The sequence below is a fragment of the Manacus vitellinus genome, unplaced genomic scaffold, assembly GCF_001715985.3.
Source record: "Manacus vitellinus isolate BGI_N305 unplaced genomic scaffold, ASM171598v3 scaffold_4_pilon, whole genome shotgun sequence".
In the NCBI taxonomy this organism is placed as follows: Eukaryota; Metazoa; Chordata; class Aves; order Passeriformes; family Pipridae; genus Manacus; species Manacus vitellinus.
The window spans coordinates 18,361,130-18,383,210 of record NW_021940604.1 but is presented as its reverse complement, the minus strand read 5'-3'; the positions used below and the strand labels follow the sequence as shown (position 1 = coordinate 18,383,210).

General features: G+C 37.6%; 1 protein-coding gene across 1 annotated transcript in view; it reads left to right on the top strand.

Annotated features, from left to right (window-relative positions):
* Nucleotides 1–22,081, top strand: part of SLC35F1 (solute carrier family 35 member F1) — a 102,582-nt gene that overhangs the window by 67,681 nt on the left and 12,820 nt on the right. Inside the window, exons 6-8 of the mRNA XM_018077759.1 lie at nucleotides 3,110–3,266; nucleotides 7,954–8,006; nucleotides 13,166–13,320. Coding sequence (XP_017933248.1) covers nucleotides 3,110–3,266; nucleotides 7,954–8,006; nucleotides 13,166–13,320 — 365 coding nt within the window. The remainder of the gene's footprint in view (nucleotides 1–3,109; nucleotides 3,267–7,953; nucleotides 8,007–13,165; nucleotides 13,321–22,081) is intronic.

The window sequence follows — 22,081 nt, the reverse complement described above, 5'->3', positions numbered from 1 at the left end:
GAAAAACAGTCACATCAGCCCTATTAATATGTGTATGAGTGTATGTTCAGTCTAAAATGGGACTGGTTTTAATTTAAGACTGGTTTTAGATATTATAATCATCAGTAATTACAAACAAAAACAAAGAGAAACACCTCCTAATGACAAGGATTAAGGTAAACATGTGACAAAGAGACCTAGTGAGAGTGTGAAAAAAATTATGTCAGAACACAGTTAATATTTAAATTGTGTGTGTTACACCATAGTGCTATAACTGGTTCCCAAAACATTAAGTCCTCTCAACTATATGACTTCTTCCAGAGAACATTAAATATGCTACAATGATTAATGCAAAGCTTGTTTTATCAGGCTATTCCTTGTGTTTCTTCTGAAGAATGACTTACACCATTAATTTGGTCAAATACAACATATTTCCTTCGTAATGAAACCAGTAGATGCATGAGGAGTTTACCTCCATGAAAATATGTCTATAATGATATTTCAGTCTTGGGGGAAATTTCCAAAGTCTTGGCCTCTCAAGAAAGCAAAGAAAAGGCATTTGACAACCAGGAGAATAGTAATTGCTAAGAAAGAAAGCAATATTATAATTTACAACATTTTTATGCCAGTATGTAAAGTTTTGATGCACTACCTCTTGAGTACTACTCTAGTCACTGCATTTCAAAAAGAAATAAAAAGAAAATAAGCCTCTATAAGCAATGGAGAAAGGTGAGAAAGCCATTCAAGGGCATAAAATGGCTTCAGGATGGAGAGACTATAGGCAGACCAGGACTTTCCATCTCTCAGAAAAAGCAAGAAACAGACAGAATATGATAAAAGTATATGAAGTCTTCAGCAGTATGGAGAGGGTCAATACAGAGTAATTCTTAAATATTTCCTACAGTTATAAACTTATAGGATGACTAATGTAGTTTTGAGGTATCCAGCACCACCATTAAAAACATGAAGTACTTCTTAATAGTAGGCCAAAAATATATGGACTTTACACAAATAAAAGAAGAATCCCTCGAGATCTATTAAGTTTCATGGTCTAATGCATCTCAGAAAATGCCTGATCTACTGAGAACTGGTTGATAAAAGTCCCTCTGTGCTTCCCTGTTTATTTAAGCTCTCCTCAGCCCCTCTGTGCTGCGGAGTATACCAGAGGAGGTTCCAGTGCCAGAGACTAGTACTCTGAACAGACCTTGGCTCCCTCTTCTGGGAAAGCCCTGAAGGTTGAGGCTCACTCTCAGCATGAGTAAACTTTGGGGAGAGCCATCACAATGTGATGCTTGAGGCCGTCCCATCCATATGAAAATGCTCAACCTCTTAGCTGCCTCTGGTTCACAGATGCAAAAGGATGATATTTTTGTGCCAGCAGTTCACCACAACCAAGCCCTAAGGTCGAAAGCTTTTTCAGCAATACTTCCCTGAAGTGTCAGTGGGTAGCTGGAACAAATACCAAATGAGTGAGCTCAGTGAGGAATCATTGGAGCCATGTGAAATATGAAGCGCATCAGGTATGAAGAGGTTTTATAAAGTGCTGATGCTTGGTTTAAATTGAGAACATCTTCTGTGACTAATTGCAAAAGAAGGTTAAAAAGAAAAAAAAAAAAGCCAACCAAATCTTTAAAAGATAAATGGTCAATTCTAAGCATGCTGTCAGTCAAGGAACATGCAAAACAGAAATTAAGTAAGAGACTGAATGAGTATGTGAAAGAGAAATTTAGTAATGTTTGCTAAATACACAGAAGCCACATCTTAGCTGAAAAATGTTGGAGACTAAGAGAGTATTACTGGGAATATTTTAAACTTTACTCCATTTTTCTTTGTTCCTAAATAACTTATACTTTTCTGGTGCTTATAGACAGTGTTGGAGATAGGATACTGAATTAATGAACCCTTGGTCTCTCCTCATATGCACATCTTTATTGTAATAAATTTCAATAGAAATTTCAGCCCTGTAGTTTGGACTGAAAACAGGAGGCTTAAAAGAACTTCTTAAAAAAAAACATTGAAAAGATAATTTCTAACCTATCAAATTATTAGCTTCCAGTTTTATTTACTGCTCTGTGTATTTTACAAATCAACAATAATAAAACTTAAAAAGGCAGGAATATAAAAAAATAAATAAAGGTATTTTAAAAGAAATCAAGGTTTCTTTAAGAAAAATACAGTTAGTTTAGTACTGCAGCGTTTCTACTGAACTTTTTCAAAGAAAATTCCACTATGTCCAGGCTTTCAGAATATGGTTCAGCAGCAATATCTGACAGTTTTGTGAATCTGTAGCTCTTGTAGAAATCATTTAACAAGCCATATGTGCAGAGGGAATGGCATGCATCGGTTTGCAAAGCTAGGGCCTCAGTTTTCAAGCTGGAACTTGATCTTGATCAAATCTCCCTGCAGCTCTCTCCAACACCCAATAATAAAAGCTTCCAAGACTTTAAAAGATTTCAAACAGTCTTTGATAAAAAAATATTTTAGTAGCTCTATAAACCTGGAGGTCCTGAAAATACATCTTGGTGTTCATTGCATGCATTAGGTACTGCTATGTTAATTGAACCTCTTTTAAAAATCTCTCATTTTCATCACCCTGTCTACACCCCATCCTTCCTCCCCTCTTTCATGTCAAACAGCTTCATGTGAGAATGAGGTCAATATTGGGGTTGTAATGATTTCTTCACTCATTTCACAGGTACACAGAATTTTTCACTTGGCCTCACATCTAAGTGCTGGACATGTTTTGATCTGGTTAGATTTCAAGATGAGATGCAAACTGCTCTATAGAGCTGAGTCACATTCTATCTGAAAAAATAAAGAAATTATAATAAAGTAAAAAGGAATAGTCTCTGAAGAGTGCCACCTGGTATCTATATTTTTAGCAAATTTTTCAGGATATTTTTGATTCTTTTTTCTGCGTCAAGGAATATACTCTCCCTTTGCCTCTGCTAGATTTACTGGTGTATTCTATGAAAACTGTTAAAATGACAGAATATTTGCATTCAGTTTATTAACCCAGATGTGGGCTACTTAGTGACTGAGGATTGAAATCTGTAGGGAAGAACTTGCAATGGTTCTAGTCAGGATATGGTTGTTTTAAGACATTCTGATTTTTCCTGTTTATCCCTAGGTGAAAATAAACTGATAGGGGATCTCTTAGTACTGGGCGGAGCAACACTATACGGCATCTCCAACGTCTGTGAGGAGTATATTGTCCGAAATCTGAGTCGAGTGGAATTCCTGGGTATGATCGGACTCTTTGGCTCCTTCTTCAGTGGAATTCAGCTGTAAGTGAGCAGGTTTGAGCTCCAAGGTCATTCAAATAAGTGCAGCTGTGGCCTCCACTGAGATACTCTAACCACTTCTTCAAAGGTAGCCGTTTCCTGTGCGGAGTAGGTGTTCCCTAATTCTGGAATTTGCATTGGTTTTCATATTTCAAATCAATGGACTTGAATAATAACACGAATTTGCACCTAAGTACTCTAGTTAAGGGACTGGTGTCCTTTAGAAGTCACGTGGGGAGGGAGAAGACACATCCTACCATCTTGTTGATGGAAGACAAGCAGATACTTCATGTGTTGATTTCATCAATAACAAAATAACAAAATCTACAACTTCCTCTAGTTCTGCTTTGTATTTTAAAAGTCACTTAGATTTCTAAACAGATTGTGAACATATCCAGTCAGAAGGTATTTTACTTGTTGGCTCATTCTGTGTAACTACACTATGATACGGAAGAAATAACGAAAAAGCCTTTAAGAAATTGGCTTCTTCACTTCAAAATATTTAGTACTCAGGTGATTGTTGCATGGATCTGCTGAGTCCTGTCTGTATCCACATGCACCTAATGAGCATCTCACCTACAAGTTTAATATTTGGAGGTGGCTTCCAGTGTTGCAGTACTGTGACTCATGTAAAAGTAAGCAAGATTGCTGCATTTTAAGCAGGTGTGTCACTGGTGCTTGTCACACAGATGACTTTTGATTATTAGTCAAAAACAAATTGCTTCCCTACACCTCTGAGCTACTCAGCTTCTAAGAACAGAGGCAGATGGAAAAAAAGGACCCATCAATTCCCACCTAATTACTTCCATTTCATTAGCTAGAAAGCTTAATATATTTATGTGGGATCTGAACAAGTGTCTTAAAATTATTTATATTAACTAGCTGCCATAGAACCAGTTCTCTTTTTAAAAATATAGCATGTAAGAGCACATAAATGTGTCTAGCTCCTTTGGCTAAAGCATTCTTTTATGTGTTTGTGATAAGTAGATACTAACTGATTCTGAGGGCATCAAAGCAGTGCCCTTGTCTTGCTCTGTATGTGTAAACTGTCATGTACATGTCTCATATTCCTGAATTTAATCATAGTACCATTACTCCCTCTTGACCCAAGCGGTTAGTCACAATTCAGGGTCTGTGAGCTGTTTTGCTGGGGAGAAGTTGGTGCTGGAACAAGGCATCTTTGTATACAGAAAACACAACTGGAAAGAAAAAATAAAAAATCATTTTGTTGCTGAAAGCCCTAAGGTTATTTTCTGTTCAATCCTTGGCCCAAGAGTTCTCACCACTGGCCTCTGCAGCTTTTTGCTGCTAGTGCTTTTGTGGCACTTTCTGGAGATGCAACCACACTTGGCTTATATGTGTACCTTTTTCTTACCTTTACCTGTAATGAATAGTGGAAATCACACAGTTATGTGTTCACACAGGTTTAATCTAACTAAATATGCCAGTTATTTCAAAGAGAAGACAGCTTCTCATGTTAAAATTGCAGATTCTTTCTGTGAAACACTACTGGCCACTTCGGTGGCCAGTAGTGCAAGACCTTTAGATCCTATAAACTGAATTAGTCTGGGAAAGGAGTGTCTCAGGAATTGGGCCATTTCCCAGCATGCTACATACAGCATGGTCAAAGTTTGGTTGGCATCCAGAAAGTGGATTGAGGATGGGAAACATGTGCTAATACCTCTGGAGATGTAAATCTCATGTTTGTAGGTTTTACAGGGAATAGTACAATTCTGAAGAAGAGAAGGTGTCAGAAAGTATATGGGATTGTGGTGAATATAGGAAAGACAAAACCCTACCCACAAGTGAATGTCCCTTTTATTGACATGCATTTATCTCAAGATAATATAGGAGCAAAAGCTGTGGTACCTGCCTTTTATTCTGTGTGTATTTACAAATATCTTCATAAGTGTAGGTGACTCATGCTAGTTCATGCTTCAGCTGTACTACAGGGCTATGTCACCAAGAGGACTTTAAGGAGGTAGGCTCTTGTTTTCTAGAACAGTTTTGCAAAACTGCTTAATGTTACACTGTAACATAATATAAACATATATAATGCCTGTTTTGCAACAAATGAAGGACTAAGGTATCTGGACAAAGAGTGAATTAAAGAGTTGGCTAATTACCCAGGCATGTTAGAAAGAGAAGTTCAGTATGTTGAATGTGATTAAGAAGAGAGGAATTATGTATCAAAAGAAGAGATTAGTTGATAGGATTTGGGGATATCACAACTACCCAGCAAATGGAGATAAGGCTGTCCAGTGGAATCACATAATCATAACCTACTTTATAATGGACCCCTGAAGGTCATCTGGTTCAAGCTCCTACTCAAAGCTAACTTCAAAGTTATGCCAAGTTTCTTAGAAACTTATACAGTTGATTTCTTAATGTCTCCAAGAATGGCAGTGCCAGTCATGCTGGGCAACCTGTTCCAGTGTTTGACTAATTTTTTTCCTCTGATATTTATTCAGAGATTTCCACATTGCAACTTGTGTCCATTGTCATTTATCCTTCTGTTGTGCACCTCCAAGTATGACTATCTTTTTGTAGCTACCCATTAAGTAGTTAAGATGGAAAATTTATTGTCCCGTCCTTCTTTCCCCCAGCTTAGCCTTTTCTTCCTCATACTAAAGAAACCATGCTGTTTCAGCATCTCCTCTTACACCGTGTGCTCAAGCTGCCTGCCATTGTGATGGAGTTCCACTGTACTCCCTTCAATTTGTTAACATCTGTCTTGTTCTGGACAGCCCAAAACGGGATACAGTATTCTAGTTGCTGTCTTGAAAATCACATCCTTCAACTTGCTGGCCAGACTTCTACTAACACAGCTGAGGAGGCTGTTGGCCTACTCTGCTCCAGGGACACATTGCTGACTTACCTTCATGTTGATGGCCACAGGACTCTAAGGTTTATTTCTGAAAAGCAACTTTCCATCCAGTCAGCTCCCAGCCTGTCCTGTTGCATAGTGTCATTCCACCCCAGGTACAGGAATTCACCTTTCTTTTCTTGAACTTCATGAGTTTTCATTTGGCCCTTTTCTTCAGACTACATTGTGGGTATTCTGCCCATCCAGTCCATACCTCTTCAATCTCTAGGGATCTTTAGGGAAATTATGTGGAAGCTTTGCTAACTTCACAGTAGGTTACACCACATCCTCTCATCCATTCCCTCTCCTTTATTTACTGATCCACTCATCTCATCATAGAAGGTGGTCAGTTTGGTCAGGTATGATTTGCTTTTGAGAAGTCTGTGCTGGCTGTTTTCAGTGGTGTCTTCTTCATTTTCTGTGAATGGTTTCTGGGAAGATTTGCTCCGTAGTCTTCCCAAAGGTTAACATAAGGCTGGCCAGACTATAGTTTTTGCTCTGTTTTAAACTGGATTTTGCATTTGTCTCTTTTCAGTCATCAGGGACCTCCTTCAGTCACCACAACCTTTCAAAAATCATTGTTATTCCAATTCTTCAGTGCCTCTGGCATCACTAAATGGCCACTTCTGGCAAAGTTGCTCTTACCCCTCTTTGTTTCACAGATCACAATGACTCACAAGCCATAACATATTGCTTTATACTCTTTTGTATTGAATAAGCAATAGTATGAAAGCAATGTTCCTGTGTTTAAGATATATCAGTTTGTTTGCCAGACCAAGAGACATTGCAGTTTGTTCTAATTGTATTCTTCAGGAATTGCTGATAAAAGGGACATATGTCTTATGCACGCAAAGACACTTATAATTTAGTTATTTTGCAGACAAAATAGTCTTATTATTCTGTACACAGTATTAGATTTGCCACACATCAGCAGCAAGCAAATTAGAATTTCCAGGATGCAACTCTCTAGACTAGATTAATCTGGAAGGTGCTGAGTTCCTGCAGTTTTACTATTAGGCTTGGTCTTCCACATGCCAACTTTTGTACTAAGTACTTTGTTTGTCAATCTGTGTAATTCCATGTTTTATACTTGCTTAAAATAGTACCCAGACCAGCAGAGTCCTGCACAGCAGGATTTATCTGGAAATCACAGATCATAGAAAATGGTTACCTGACTTAACTTGTGAGATATCTCCAAGGATCTGTTTGCCTGGATTGGGAAGAGCTGACTTGTTGCCACATTAGAATTTTATGGATCTGGGATTTTGATTTTTATGTACAGTGCAAGATTTACAAGATATTGAACTTTTGCAGGTTTACCCATCCTTTGCTTTGTTTCCTGACTTTCTTTGCTGTGACTATTTGATTTCTCTCAGGGTATAACAAATTACGGTATGCTTTCCAAAGCCAGCCTGTGGTATCTATTTATTTTACACTGCAGAGCTGCTCTGAGGTGTGAATAACTCAGATAGGTACATAATTAATCATTAAAGTTCAAAAGCTTTCAGAATATTAAGTCAGAAGAGTACAAGAGGATTGAGCATTTGTGGGGATGGGCATATAGAGCACGTATATATAGAGCTGCAAATAAACCAGTGGAAATTGTATGCTATCACATCTGATTACTGCCCTGAAGATCTTTCAAATACACACGCACAAGGATGATGCCAGAGTGGATTAGCAAAGTCTGATTGCATTTGGTTCCTACAGAGATTTTTTTGTTAAAAGGTTATTTATGTTTTGTCCAGCATTTGAATTGAATGAGTGGAAGTAATTTAACTTTTGTTCTTCTTCCATCAAATTTTGCCTTCTCTTCTCTTCTAGTGCAATCATGGAACACAAAGAGCTGTTGAAAGTTCCCTGGGATTGGCAAATAGGTAAGAAAACACTTTATCTCATTGAAGGTAGTTACTGAAGGAGGCATGGAGCCAACCAGTGTTTGGGGAGGCGGGCATGAAGTTTCAGAGGAGCCAATGTTTGTGACTTCTCCACCAGTTACTACCAAAGGTTGAACCACGTGCCTCATGACCATTCTTGAATGATCTGTCCTCCCATTGCTGTATTATGCCTTCCTTGCACCATTTGGTTAAGCATATGAATGCTGTAAGATAATTATTCAGACAGTCATGAAGTAAAACAATAATGGGGTTCCAGTTCTAAGATTCAATGCAACACTGGGACAAATAAATGAGGTAGTCAGTAAGAGCCAAACCTTTTCAGTGAATGCCAAAGAAAGAAAATGGAACCCAACAAAAAAACCCTAAAATGTACTCACAGTGCATATTATAACCTCATAAACTCATTTCCAAGGGGAGCATTTCTGTATGGCAATGGTTAATTGCTTTCCAAATAGTCTTAGTGGAATATAGCAGATGTGTCCTTTAGACAAATTTAGAGAGTATCGTGCCCAATGAAGCTGTTATGATGTTCTGCTAAGCAGTGGATTGTGTTTTTTTCATTTCCATTTGGAGGCTGAGTTTATTATCTAAGACTCCCTTCTAATTAGTCCAATGAATTATTTGCTTTAAAAGCAAATCAATATTTAGGAGAGTCCCTGTAATCACTCTTTCACTTTTTATGCACAATAGAAGAAATAAAAGAATACTAGTACTGTAGGGCTGACTGATAGCAGGAGGTTCAAGCTTTGGCAATCCACTGACAATAGCTTATTACCTAGTTTCAGACTGAACTTCAAAATGACAATTCAGAAGAGTGCAAAAGAAACTGGTTATGTGTATCCCCTGAAAAGAGGGGATACAAGTTACGGAACACAGTTGTTTTCTTCAAACTTAGTTAACAATTTCCTCTCATCACCATAAGCCGTAATATAAACAGTGCATCTTTCACAAAATACTGCACATAAAAGTTGTGGAAATTTGGTGGTTGAACTGTAAAACTAAGTGACAAATCAATTTAAAGTATCCATGGAGAAACACACACAATTGTGTACTTTGAGTGTATTGGCCTTCTTTAATCTGAAATAATTAGCATAATTGCATCAGTGTTTGTTTATATTTCATGATGAGGAGCTCAGGGACATAATTAATCTGGTACTGATGGAATTAACAGTGGTCACAGTGAATTTATCTACTATCCATGTAAATGTCATATATACTTCCAGGAGAGTTCTGTTCTAACTCAATATCAGTGAAATGTGCTATTAAAATAAGGTCTTACTTCATCTGTGATGCCATTAAAATGTCATTGAAAGTTAGTCACTAAATCTGAAGAGTCCTTATGCTTCAAAAGGCTGAGATCATCTTAGCAAAAGCATCATACGTATGTACTTGTTTTGTTACAGCAATAATTGGAAATGCTGCGTAGTTGAACATGGATTAAATAGTGACAGTTCTGTGTAGTTCTGTGCTATTCCCTGACTTCCCCTGCACTCAGTGTACTTTCCAGTGCATTGGCAATGATACAAGATTGTCAAGTAGTGATTGACAAAATCTGTGTCAGGGAGTTCACAGCCTTGTCCTGAGTAGTTATCCACTGCGACAGACTCAAATCTGCAGTCCAGCAGAGTTAAATCATCAGCCTTCTGAATGGTGGTGATAAAGTCACAGCAGGCAACCTAATAAATAACTCAAGGTGGCCTGTTGCCATCTACCGTAATTGTGCTTTTAAGAATGGATGAGCTGCCTTTCAACTGATGCAAATGATTTTTGAATATAAAGATCTAAAGCAAATCTGTTATGTCTATCATGTTTAAAACAGGCTGTGGTCCTCCTGGTTTTCGTTTTGGAAATTCCTCTGATGAATATCATCATCTTCACACCTAGTATGAATCAGTGAAACTCTGTTTGAATCCTTGAAGGTTTAAGTATTAATATTTGCTGACAACCTGAGTTAAAGGAGAATGATTATACTGTTCTGACTGAGTGGTTTCATATGAGACCATGACATATCTTGTAGTGATAGATGAAATAGTAACAAATAAACTCACATCAGTTTTATATAAAAGCCAGTTTGAATCTCTAAGGAAGTACCCTTTGTTACAGGGGGTTTGAATATTTCTGAATGGTCTTTATTCCAAGACACTAGGAAAAATCATAACTGATTCAATTTCATACCAATTAAATGGTTGCTTTTGGAGTAAAAATGCAAAGGCAATACTCATACATCATTGCACCATGCAACATTCAACCAGCATGCTCAGGAACTAAACCAGAAGTTCTTAAGGCATGTTACTCTTGGTAGTACTTTGGCTACTTTAGAATAGTGCCTGGGGGCAGATCCTGCCCATCTGTGTGAAGATACCTAGTCTTAAGGGAAATGGAGAAATACTGAGAGACTGGGGCTTGTTCGGCCTGTGGAAGAGAACTTACCTACAAGGAAGTTATCAAAAGAACTGAGCCAATGTCTTCACAGCAGTGCATGGCAGGAGGATGAGAGACAACAGACAGAAGCTGAAATGAGAAATTCAGACTGGATAAAAAGAAAATCTTCTTCACATTGAGGACAGGCAGGCAGCAGAGCAGGTTGCCCAGAGGGGCTCTGCAGTCTTCATCCTCAGAGTCTTCAAGCCCAGGCTGGGCAAAATCCTGAGAAATACAGTCTGATCTCACAGCTGAGCCTGGTTTGATCAGGGTTTGAACCAGAGAGCTCAGAGCTCCCTTCTGTCCTGAATCAGCCTATGATCCTATCATCCCAAGTGCCTAGTTCAGACAGTTATGAGAAATTCACACCCAACCAGGCAAAACTGTTGACCTTACCCGTCAGGGTGAACACAGACAGATAAGATGGGATCCCTTCCACCAACTTTAGATACCTGCGATGTAAACTTTGGATTTAGTTACATAGACTCCCTTTACCATCCGCAACAATAAACAGGCATGATACGAGTCATACTGTTGGTGTCTAAAAGAGGCTGAACAATCTGCACTCTAAATTTTCCCAGTCTCTTCACTGACCACCAGCCCTCAGTATATGTCCAGAGTTAGGTGTAATGAATCCCACCCACATGTGCCTTCAGTTCAGAACAATGCTAGCACACCCGAAAGAAGACAGTTCCAAATTATGAACTTCTCAGGGTTTAACACAGACTGGCTGATAAGCAGATCATTACAAAAGCACCTCCTAACTTGCCAGGTTGCTTCCTTCCGGGGCCTGCTACAGGCAATTGGTGCCAGTGACTTAGTGCCTGGTTAGACATAGTTCCAAATGCCCTGGGACTGCAATACTAGAGTCATTCCCAAGGCTCCCATTTGCACTGCATGGGTACCTAAGGAGGCTGAAGCTTCAAACCTTTGACTTAAAACATATTTTTAGTTTGAAAATTGGTCTTCTGAAAGGCAGTATCTGAAAATTATATGATCTTATTTCCAGTTTGCTCCTTGTCGCCACTAAATGCCACCCAGTTGGTGGATATTACATGTATTTTTTAAGCTGTAAATGAAAGGCCACTTTATATTTACCTCTGATAGAATAGCTACAGTGTAAGCAATTTTCCACTGGAACTTAAATGCCCTTTGGAAAAGCAACCTGTGAAGTACAGGTAGTTGACTGTCAAATAATGTGGACATCAAGGCAGTACCATAAAATTATACTGTTCGTTGCATGCATAAGCCAGTAAAGCACCTGAATATGCATATTAAATCCAGACTGACTACTGGAGGCTTGGTGGACCAGTTGGTGATTTGCAGACTGTACTTTGACAATGCTGACTTCAGGTCCAGAATAGCTTTTGTTCCTGGAAGAAAAGCTGACTTAATGGTCCTATATGCAAACAATTTCCCATTGACCAAAGCTATGCTCCATTTGATGCATTTGCCTACTACAGAAGAGTTGCAGATTTTGCATAAAGCAGCTGACTTAATTATGTTTGTTACCGCTATACAGTACACACCTTAGAAATTTGCTACCTATTTGTAATGTTGTTACCATGATTGTCCATATTCTGAATGCAAACACAAATTCATTATCATGCCATAGCACCTATGGACACTGATAGTTCATGACTGCTGTATTTGTTTCAGTTGAATGCACATTTCCATTTAGATGCTTCTCAGGGAGTCAATTTTGTCCTTTGATAGCTTTTTTAAAGAGTTTTTAACTAAGTGGGTCCACATTCAGATACAAATTATATGGGCTTTTTTTCCCCCTTTCAGGACTTTGGCAATCAGATTTTCACAACTTTTAGTAAAAAACAACATTTTCTGAAGAGCTGGCATGAGTCTAAATTTAGGCTTGTGCACATATCAACTGGGAATTCTACAGCATACAGCAGTCTAAGAAGTATCATTTGCATGAGAGCAGATGAATAAAGTGTTTACTGTTTTTTTAACTTCATATTGATTAATTTGCCTTGGGATTTATCAAGTAATAACTGAAGCAATGAATTCTTTCCCAGTAAGTCATTTAGGATTTTAATTAATTTAGATTTTTACTGTAATGTATTTTTATTATATTAGTGTCTAACAATCTAATTTGTGTGAGGCACTCTGTAAAAATGTAGCAGGAAAGAGTCTCAGCTCTGGAAATTTTTATTAAGGAAGGCAGACAAAAAACAGTAGAGGAACAGAGATGCAAAATGATGAAGTGATGAGTCAGTTCTGGTGGCAAAATAGGACTAAGACCTCTGACAATAACCCTAACCCTCATGCGTTCATCCATTTGCTCATTCACTCCTCTGCAAATAATTTTGCATTCAGTTTTTGGGTTCATTCCCAAAAAATATTGGGTGCTCCATCCAACTCAGCTGAATTCAGTGCTGGGGACATTCAGCTCCTTAGGAGACTAGATTTGATATGTCTAAATGGATCATTTTGTTCAAATTTATGTTGGACTTGAGGTAGTCACTATTACTGCAAGGCATTAATTTAAAACAACACTGCTGTTACGGAGACCACAAAGGACCTCATGTCCTCTGCTGATATGATTTTCACTCTCTGTACATGTGTATCTTATTAATTTGAATGTTTCTTTGAAAAAGCATTATTCCTCCTTTCCTAAAAAACACAGCTTTCTTCCTCCAAACACGAGTCATTTCTGCAGGCTGTGAAAGATCACTTTGCTTCTCGTTTCTTTTCTGCAGGCTTGCTGTATGTTGGCTTTAGCGCCTGTATGTTTGGCCTCTACAGCTTCATGCCAGTGGTCATAAAGAAAACCAGTGCTACTGCCGTCAATCTCTCCCTACTCACAGCTGACCTGTACAGCCTGTTCTGTGGATTATTCCTCTTCCACTACAAGGTATGTGGAAATGAGATGTGTATTTGGGTAATAGCAGTATGCATGAAGAAACATCAATGCGAAACAAGGAAACAAAAGAAGCCTCCAAGCTTTGCTAGATCTAAGCAGTAAAAGTGCAGTTGATTTTTCTACTTCAGTCTTCCCACACCAAAACGAATTTTATTTTATGATTACGGTTTTTAAAGAGAACTCACTTGGTCTTTTTGTTACAAGTTTTGAGTACCTGTTCATCAGCCACTGTGTCATTCATTTCTTCTTACTTATCTTATTTATCAGTTGCTGTGAACAGACCTAAGGTAGCAGCACAAAGAGAAGGACTCTTCCAAAATTCCCATAGATATTTTTTTTTTTGCCTGGGAACAAGATTGTTTCATTCGTGCTGATTCTGAATTTATAACTAAATTGTTCATAAATTACCCCTTTCTTGTCACCCAAACCAATGACTTGCCTGTTATTGTAAATGCAAAATGTGCAGCAGATTTATGTTGAAGTTAAACTTTGACCTCTCAGGTCCTCTAATATTCAAAATACCCTATTGTACAGGACCCATTCGACCTTCAGTTACAAGGAATGGCACTTCATTATTCACAAGTATCCCCCACAGTGCTCATCACATGAAAATAACATTGGGGTGCTGGAAGGGATTGCTTTGTACCATCATTTATTCATACGAGAGAGATTACTTGATAGATAAAATTGTAGGCCAGAGAAGTGTTAGGTAAACAAAAGCCTTAAAATTCTGAGTATCTAACAAACTCAAATCACCTTCTGTGATACTAATGGTAACTCAATGAATCTGAGTGACAGTGAAAGTTCAGAGCTTCAGAGTCCAACACAAAATTGTTTTTCACTATTGTCTTTTATTTTGGTTTTACAGTTTCAAGAATTTTGCAGGGAGAAGAAAAGCAAAAATAGAAACAAAAAAATGACCGAAAACACAATGTAGAGGTTGTCTGCTGCTTTACAGCTCTGTCTCATGATGATTTAGTTTCTCGTCTTTCTGCCTCACGCTTCAAACCCAAAGTGTTATGTATAAGCTGAAAATTGTTATCTCCCATGAATAGCATTATTTGATACCCACAGACAAATACATTTAGTTGTGTTAGTCCACTGTTTCTAAGAAAAATTATTATATTACACAGTAAAAGACAGACAAATTTAATTCTGAAAACAGTGGTGGTGGTGTACTAACAAAATCAAGCTTGGTTAGAAGGAGAGACTCAAAAGGCAGCAGAGATTGGACAACTTCGTGCTCAGCATTGCTTGAACCTAACAAAAAAGGCAATTTTGCAAACAGAGACTTAAAGTTCAGGCATTTGAAAGGCAAACGGTGCATAGAAGGTTTCAGTTTTTCCCTGTGCCTAATTGTTGGGTACATTTGCAGAGTCAGAAAGGCAGAATTTTCAACCTTATTGGCCCCTATCTTTCTACAGTAAGTACATGTCAGCCCTCGATCACAGTGGCACCTCAGTCTCCCTTTAAGACCTCTACTGAAAAAGTGCTAAAGAGAAGACTCAGAATGGGAAGGTTTTCTGGTTGAAAGCATCGTCTCAACATATGTCCTGATAAACTGGTTGACTTCCACATCTAAAGTAACTGGTGATGCCCTCTGCCCCTTACTCCTCTGATTAGAAAACTGAAAATCTCATTCTCCTATGGTGAATGTATGTATGTCATCTTCCTAAACTCTTACCAGACTCGTAATTAAACCTATTTAGATTTTTTTTTTTTTATCTCCACTGCTGTCTTTGGGAGACTGTTTTAGAACATCATTTTTCCAACAGTTACAAACCTTATTTCCAGCATAAATTTACTTGTGACCGGTTTTGGGCCATTCTTTCTGCTGAGAGTATCCATTAACATGAAGAATGCCTGTCTCCCTAGCATTTTAGTCCACTGGTGCATCAACAGAGAGCAATCATATTGTCTCTCAGCCCCTAGTTCACAAATCAGAGCAAGCCCTTGTCTGCTGCACCTCATCTGGTTGGGTTTCATCCTCCCTGAATCAGTCCCTGCAGCTCAAGGTCCTGGTCCCTCCAGCACCTGGTGCAATGCTTTTGTCTCTGTTTCTCTAGGAAGCCAGTTACTTCATAGAAAATAAACCTGTATTTACATTTTTCATCACTGCATTTCTTTTGTGATTTGTACTCATTCTGCAGGCCATACAACTCACATGTGTCTCTCCTTTGTTCTTCCCAGATGAAGTGTTGATAAGGATAAGACCTTTGTCAGGACTTTGTGGAAAGGTCTTTACCTGAAACCTGAGCTGTCAGTATCTCCTTTCATACCCTTCCAATTTGCATTGCAGAAGAAATTGGGAGAGGCTATATTCACAGATTATCTAGATTTAAAACTCCATCTAATTATTCGGTTTCTTCTTTAGTTATCATGTTTTTATCCTTATTTAGATGACCTCCTCCTTTTCTTTCTGGTTTACTATCAGGTAGCCTTTTATCTGAGGAAGCAGAACTATGAAATGAGCAACTTCCAGTCAATAATGAAGTCTAATATGTTGACATTAAATGATCTAAATTAATTCCTCTCCTAGGACTGTGTACACTTGCTTGTTTTCTAGCTTTTAAAAAGCTGTTTCATTCCTAGCCCAGCTGTACATCTCTTCCAGATATGCAGCTCCTTCTGGTTATTACTGCACTGGCCAATGAGCACAGCCCCACTTCACTGGGAAGCAAATGGGTTTATGCTGAACTAGGATCAACTGAGTGGTTTAGTGCCCCTTGCAGAATATAATTTTATGAGGCTTTCAAGAAACAGTTATGATTTTTCCTTGTGCTGCTACTTTTATCACCAGACAAGTTTATTGCACCTATAGCAGTAAATCTATGAAAATCCATGGAAAATGCAGGAAATGAGTTTAACTGGGCTTTGGAGCCTCTGAAACCAAACTGAGAAGAAGATTGCCTTTGAAGTGTTTTGATTCATTAGTATTTCGTTTTTATATAATACAGAGACCTGCAATATCATTACATGCAGGATAGTGAGTTTATAAACAGCTGCATCTCTAGTCTTATGCCACAGGCAGACAACTTCATAGCACATTGAACAGTTCCTGGGCCCATGGAAATTAGAAATACAGCATGTTAACTGGACACAGCTCTGGTGATATACTTGTAATTCAAGATGTTAATTGTTCAAGGTGTTATTGTTTTAAAATGTAATGACATATCAATTTGAGACAGATGACTAGATTGTAATGCATCATTTTTAAAATAATCTGCAGTGCCCAAATAAAAGCTGTCTTTTTAGTTCTTCTGTAATCAATAATTGATTCCAAATATTCCAATGGATAGGGAAATGTTTGGCCTCTTTGGTGGCTGAATGTCAACCGCTGCCATAGCATATAAGTATGCAACTCCATATCTTCAATACTTTTTTTTTAAATTCTCACCATATTGATATGTTTTATACAATTTTTATGTTGTAAACTTTCCTAGCTATCTGTTCTCATTTCTCCTTCTTCTTAAGCACAAGTAACAGGACTGTCCTTCCCCTGTCAGAGACTGCAATAGTTGTTCTTTGTCATGGATACATGGACACCAGTGCTGGGAAATTCAGGGCCAGCTCTCCGGGTGTACAGAGTTGGAACTTCTGTAAAAATACAGGGGGTATTTTTGCTTAGGAGTATTCTTTTTTACATTTTAGTCTCAGCCTCAGCTTTATTGTTATGTGAACTTTTAGAATTCACACTTTTTCTTTGCAAGCTATATGGTGTCTTTCGTTGTTCTGAGCACATTGGGTTCTCACTGAATAATCTAAGTTTATTTTCCACCAGCTAGAACATGCATACACAGATTGTGTTCTGGACCAGTAGGTCAAGTCACACTGCGTTATATCATTACCTAGCAAGGCAAGCACAGTCAATTATATTATGCCTTGGCAAATTCATTCATTATTTTATCCGAGATACAGCTATAAAAATTCAGAATTTCTGGATGTATCAGCAATTCCCAAATGAAGAAAATGCATGTATTTCATAAATAAATCAGGGAATATATCTTGATTTAGAATCTTGGAGAGTATCTATGTCAAAGGACTTGGATACACAGATAAACATGATACTCAAAACCTTTCAGGACCAGAAATCTGAAATGATGCTAGTTGAAACCTCATTTGCTGATACTCAGTGATGCTTCTAAAAATTACATTTCAATGCCAATTCTAACAGCATACCTTCAGTGGAAGGGAGCAGATGACAGCCTTCCCATCACATCAAGAAACAAGCCATGAAGGAGACTGGGTTTTAATGTAATGGAGAAGAGAGGGTACAGAGTTTGGCCGAAGTAGGTTCCAGGTTCTTTTTTTACCAGCAATGCCTATGAATTGGGGATTTACATAATTGTTACTGTGGTGAAAATTTGACCCTTGCTGGAAACAAAGGAGAATAATTAGGAGCCTCTGTTAAAAGCATGTGCTTTGCCATCCTGATCCAAACCACGGAAGGCAGTGTGAGCTTTTCTGCGGTCTTCGGTGTTCAGTGGGCTTCAGCTCATTTCCCTAAATTAGGAAAGCCTGCCACTCGAGAAAAAACTTTTTAAAAATTCACAGTTTCATGACTGTGCAAATTAAACTCTTGCCTTATTGTGACTCTCTATGCTGCAGACAGCACTGGGTTCTGTTAGAGAAGGATGGATTCAATGTCTGTGCTTAGGGAGCAGGAGTTAAATAAAATTGGTTTGGTGTGGGGGAGGATTGTTTGTTTATTAGTTTGATTTTTCTTTGGCAGACGTCCATAAGCATCTGAGAGACTTTTCCCAAAGATCTGACCAAACTGAGAAAATACTTCCAATTATGTTCTCACTTTTTTTAAAAAACTTCCCTTCAAGTCTAAGCTGAAGTCAGTAAGATCTTTTTCTTCGCTTGCACTTGGTCGGGTACTGACACCTACCTATTTTAAACTTCGACGGTGAAGTTGTCAGTGGTGCATCTTTATTTCTAGTAGAGCAGGCTAAGCAACTATTTTTTACACTCTTACTTCCTCAGTCATATACTTTAGGATATTTTCCCGATGAACTTGGGTATGCAAGCTGTTTGATCCATAAGCTTTCTGTTTGAATGGAATTTAATCTCATGAGGCTTTTATCCTTGTCAGTGCTTCTAAGCCTTTGATAATAATGAGGATAAGTTATATTACTTGTCAATTCTTTATGCCATTGGTAATGTGCAAAAACCTATGTTCATGTTTTGTTTTCCAAAGTACTAAATTTCTTACAGTGGGACTCCCTCTCAACAATTCTGTTCCCATAAAGCTGTACTGTCTGCATGCCTTTCATCGAAGCAACATTTTAAAAGCTTTTTCACATTTTTTTATTTATTTCATTAGTTAGTTATTTGAATTTCCTCTTCCAAAGTATAGTTAATTAGAAAATAGTTAGGTGTAAATATTTAAGGAGCTGTCTTGAGGTGGAAAGGAGTTAGATGTGTTTGGTCTCTCTTGAATTCCTGTGACAAAAAGGGCCTCATCCACTCACCCTTTGTGTGATGACGCAGGATACTATACAATAAAAAAGCTGTGAAGTAAAATGACAGAAAAGAGTAGAAACTGGAAAATTAAATGTCTCCCACCAAGATGTTGCACAGCCTGACAGATTTTTAACAACACAGCACAGATATGGCAGCTTTTTGAAAATACTGCATTGTTAAAAGGATGTCTTTTCCTTTCACAGTGCTATCTTGCAATAGATTCATTAGTTGCAAAGCATGAACAGTGAAACAGGGATACTTACTGTTTGGAAGTCATCAAAAAGAGTGTAAATGATGTGGCATTCGTATTGCAGAAGTTATGATAAAAGCTTCAATTTCAAATATATTTTTTCAGACACTAGCTCATCATAAATGTCAAGGTTTTTAGGTTCTTTTCGTATTTTTTTCCTTTGGTCTCACGTTAAAAGACTGCACACAACAGAACTGATTCAAAGTTTTCTAGCAAATTGCATTTTTGTTGGAAATGCCTAATTATCAAAACAGGATACTCCAAAGGAAAAGGAAACACATACACACCCATTTTTATTGTGTGTAAATTTTGAAACAAAACTTTTTATGTCTCAGTATCACATCTTCCTGCATAGCTGAAGTGTTAAAATACTAAATTATTGTAACTAGTGAGAAATTATTATGGAATTGGGGTAAAAGTAGTAGGTGTGTTAGTAATTCAGGATGCTGTTTCATTTTGTATGTAATTTGAAGTCCCAGCTGTCTGCAGCCAGACAAGTGGATCCCACTAGTCTCTTCTGTCCCCACTTGTGCTCCCAGGCTCAACAACACTTCAGACACATGAGCAGTAGGGTAGCCAAAGGGAGGCAACAGCATTGTACTGGAATATGCAATGGTATCCTTATGTTTAGCATATGGCTTCCATCTGTCAATCATTTTCATTTGGGGTTAATGATTTGATATTATGAACTTAAAGATATTCAGAAAGCTGAGTGTCATAACAATGGGCTTTAAGCACTTGGAAATGAGTAACAGTCATCTCACATTACCTTGTTTGAATTACGTTTGTGTTCCAGTATAAGGAAAAAGTTGTTCAGAGATCTCTTAAATATAACACAGAGTACATCATGAAGTTTAATTCTTACACTCTGAAGGAAATAAATGGTGTTTTGGAAAAAGAAATGGACAGTCATGGAAGGTAAAGGTATGGTGCTTATAATTCCTACCTAGTATTAGAGTACAGACATATTAGGGGAAATCTTCTGTTATTGGAAGTAATTAACTCTTGAATGATAAATCTTCAACAAAAACATATCAGTTTTAAAGATACTGATGAGTATTGGCTGAAAAAGGAAATTTGGGGGAGCAGAGCAATAAAAATTTATAACATCAAAGAACAAGAAAGTCAATTCAATTAACTGCAGAAAGCAAAATATCTTGTAAAAAGTAACTGCCTTTTTATTACAAGAAAAAGTGTAGACAGAAAGACATCCTATTAAAAGAGCTTGTGACAACATAATTTTTCTAAATGATGCTCAATGAATATGAACACAAAGACCAAGAGGCTAAGTTTCATAAATACTTGTGGAGAAAAAAAAATTAGATGAGAACCTCAGCATTTCCCAAGAAAACAATCATACTTTTGAAGACAAGGGAGTACAATGAATGTGTTGACTTACATACCTCAGCAATAATTTGCAAGCCAAAGGAGACAGACAAAAGAAAAAAGTCATGAATTAGCAAAGCAGCAGCTGCATTCAAAAGCTTAAACAAGGTTAAGTAACTGAAACACTGTGAAGATTTTCAAATTGTGATTCTTCAAATTGGATTCTATTTCCACCTTAGCATATGGACACAAAGGCTAAAAGTTCCTCAGAGATGTAGATAGAATCATCTTTGAAAGAAAATGGTAAGGGTTAAATGCAATAGCTCCATTATAAATTTGGAGATTTCTTATGGAATTGAGTGTGTCTTTATTTCCAGAAGGGACCAGAAAAGAAGGTAAAATATTTAGGAAGTGTGCTAAGAACTATGTCTGCTGTCCACGTGGTTTATAAAATCTGTTTTGTTTTACTGACTGGATTGAAGTCCTTACTCCAGTTGTGCCTCTTACCAGCAAAATCAATGGATGCTACAGACATACAGGGTTAAAGCATCCACATGAGCTTCTATTTGCTACCAAAATGGAGGAATGGATTAACAGGCAGTCAAAACATCAGTCAGATGTTACTTTTACATGCTTTCAATCTAAGCAGTAGGGTTCAAACCCATGATAAGGGATAGATCCTTGTCATCAGCACTGCTGACAAGCAACTTCATTAGCTGGAGTAAACTTCTGGAATTATTCCCACCAACCTACATGTGTTAAGTTTAGCAAGCAAGAGTGTTTAAAAAGCTCATAATGGGTCTGAAGAAGATTTGTAATAGCTTTTACTGAAAGTAGTCAATTTTATATCTTAAGGACAATAGGACAACTTGTAGGGTAGAGCTCCACATGCAACTGGACAAACCACTAAAAGATTGTTAGAAATAAAGAGAGAACACAAGGAATAAAAATAATCACCAAAGAAAGGTGATACTGTGCAGGTGAAAAAGAAATGGTGTAAAGTTAAATTGCTGTAAAAGATTAACCAAGCTTGGCAATGAAGAAGAAAGTGAAACAAACAGCAAGTTCTTGTATATGAAGAAATAGGTTCAATATGCAAAGACAGTGGAAGTCAAAATTAAGCAACCTCTAGCTTGGTGCCAAAACAGGAGTGGGACCTTTTGTCATTTTCAGTAAGGATGAGAGTTAAATATGAAGACAATACACAATGTTTAATAGAAATGGAAGTTACTAGATCAGAGGTAGAAACAGAACACAATAGTCTGAATACTTCAAAGCTTATGAATATAGACAGTTGGAATAATTTTATGTGAAGTAGGTGATAAACTAAAAGCAGAAGTAGACACCAGGAGGATAATTAGGGACATGGAGGTAAATGGAAAATTGGATAAAATGCAACTTGGTTCACAAAAGAAAAATAATCCAAACTAAATGTGATGTCTGTCTGATAATTTAACAGAATTTTGTAGACAAAAGTCAAATGGTAGATCTAATCTGTAAGGCTTTTGAACAGTGCAGCATGGAAAATTATCAGTTAAGCTAAAGGACAGGATTAGTGCTGTAAAGATTGGAAACTAGGTGAGAAACTGGCTAATAAGGATAAAAGGCAAGGCAGAGTGCTGAGAGAGAAATAACTGATGGAGGTCCCAAAGAGTTGATCTGAAGACCAGTCTTGTATAGTGACTGTAGTAATAGATTTGGCACCCT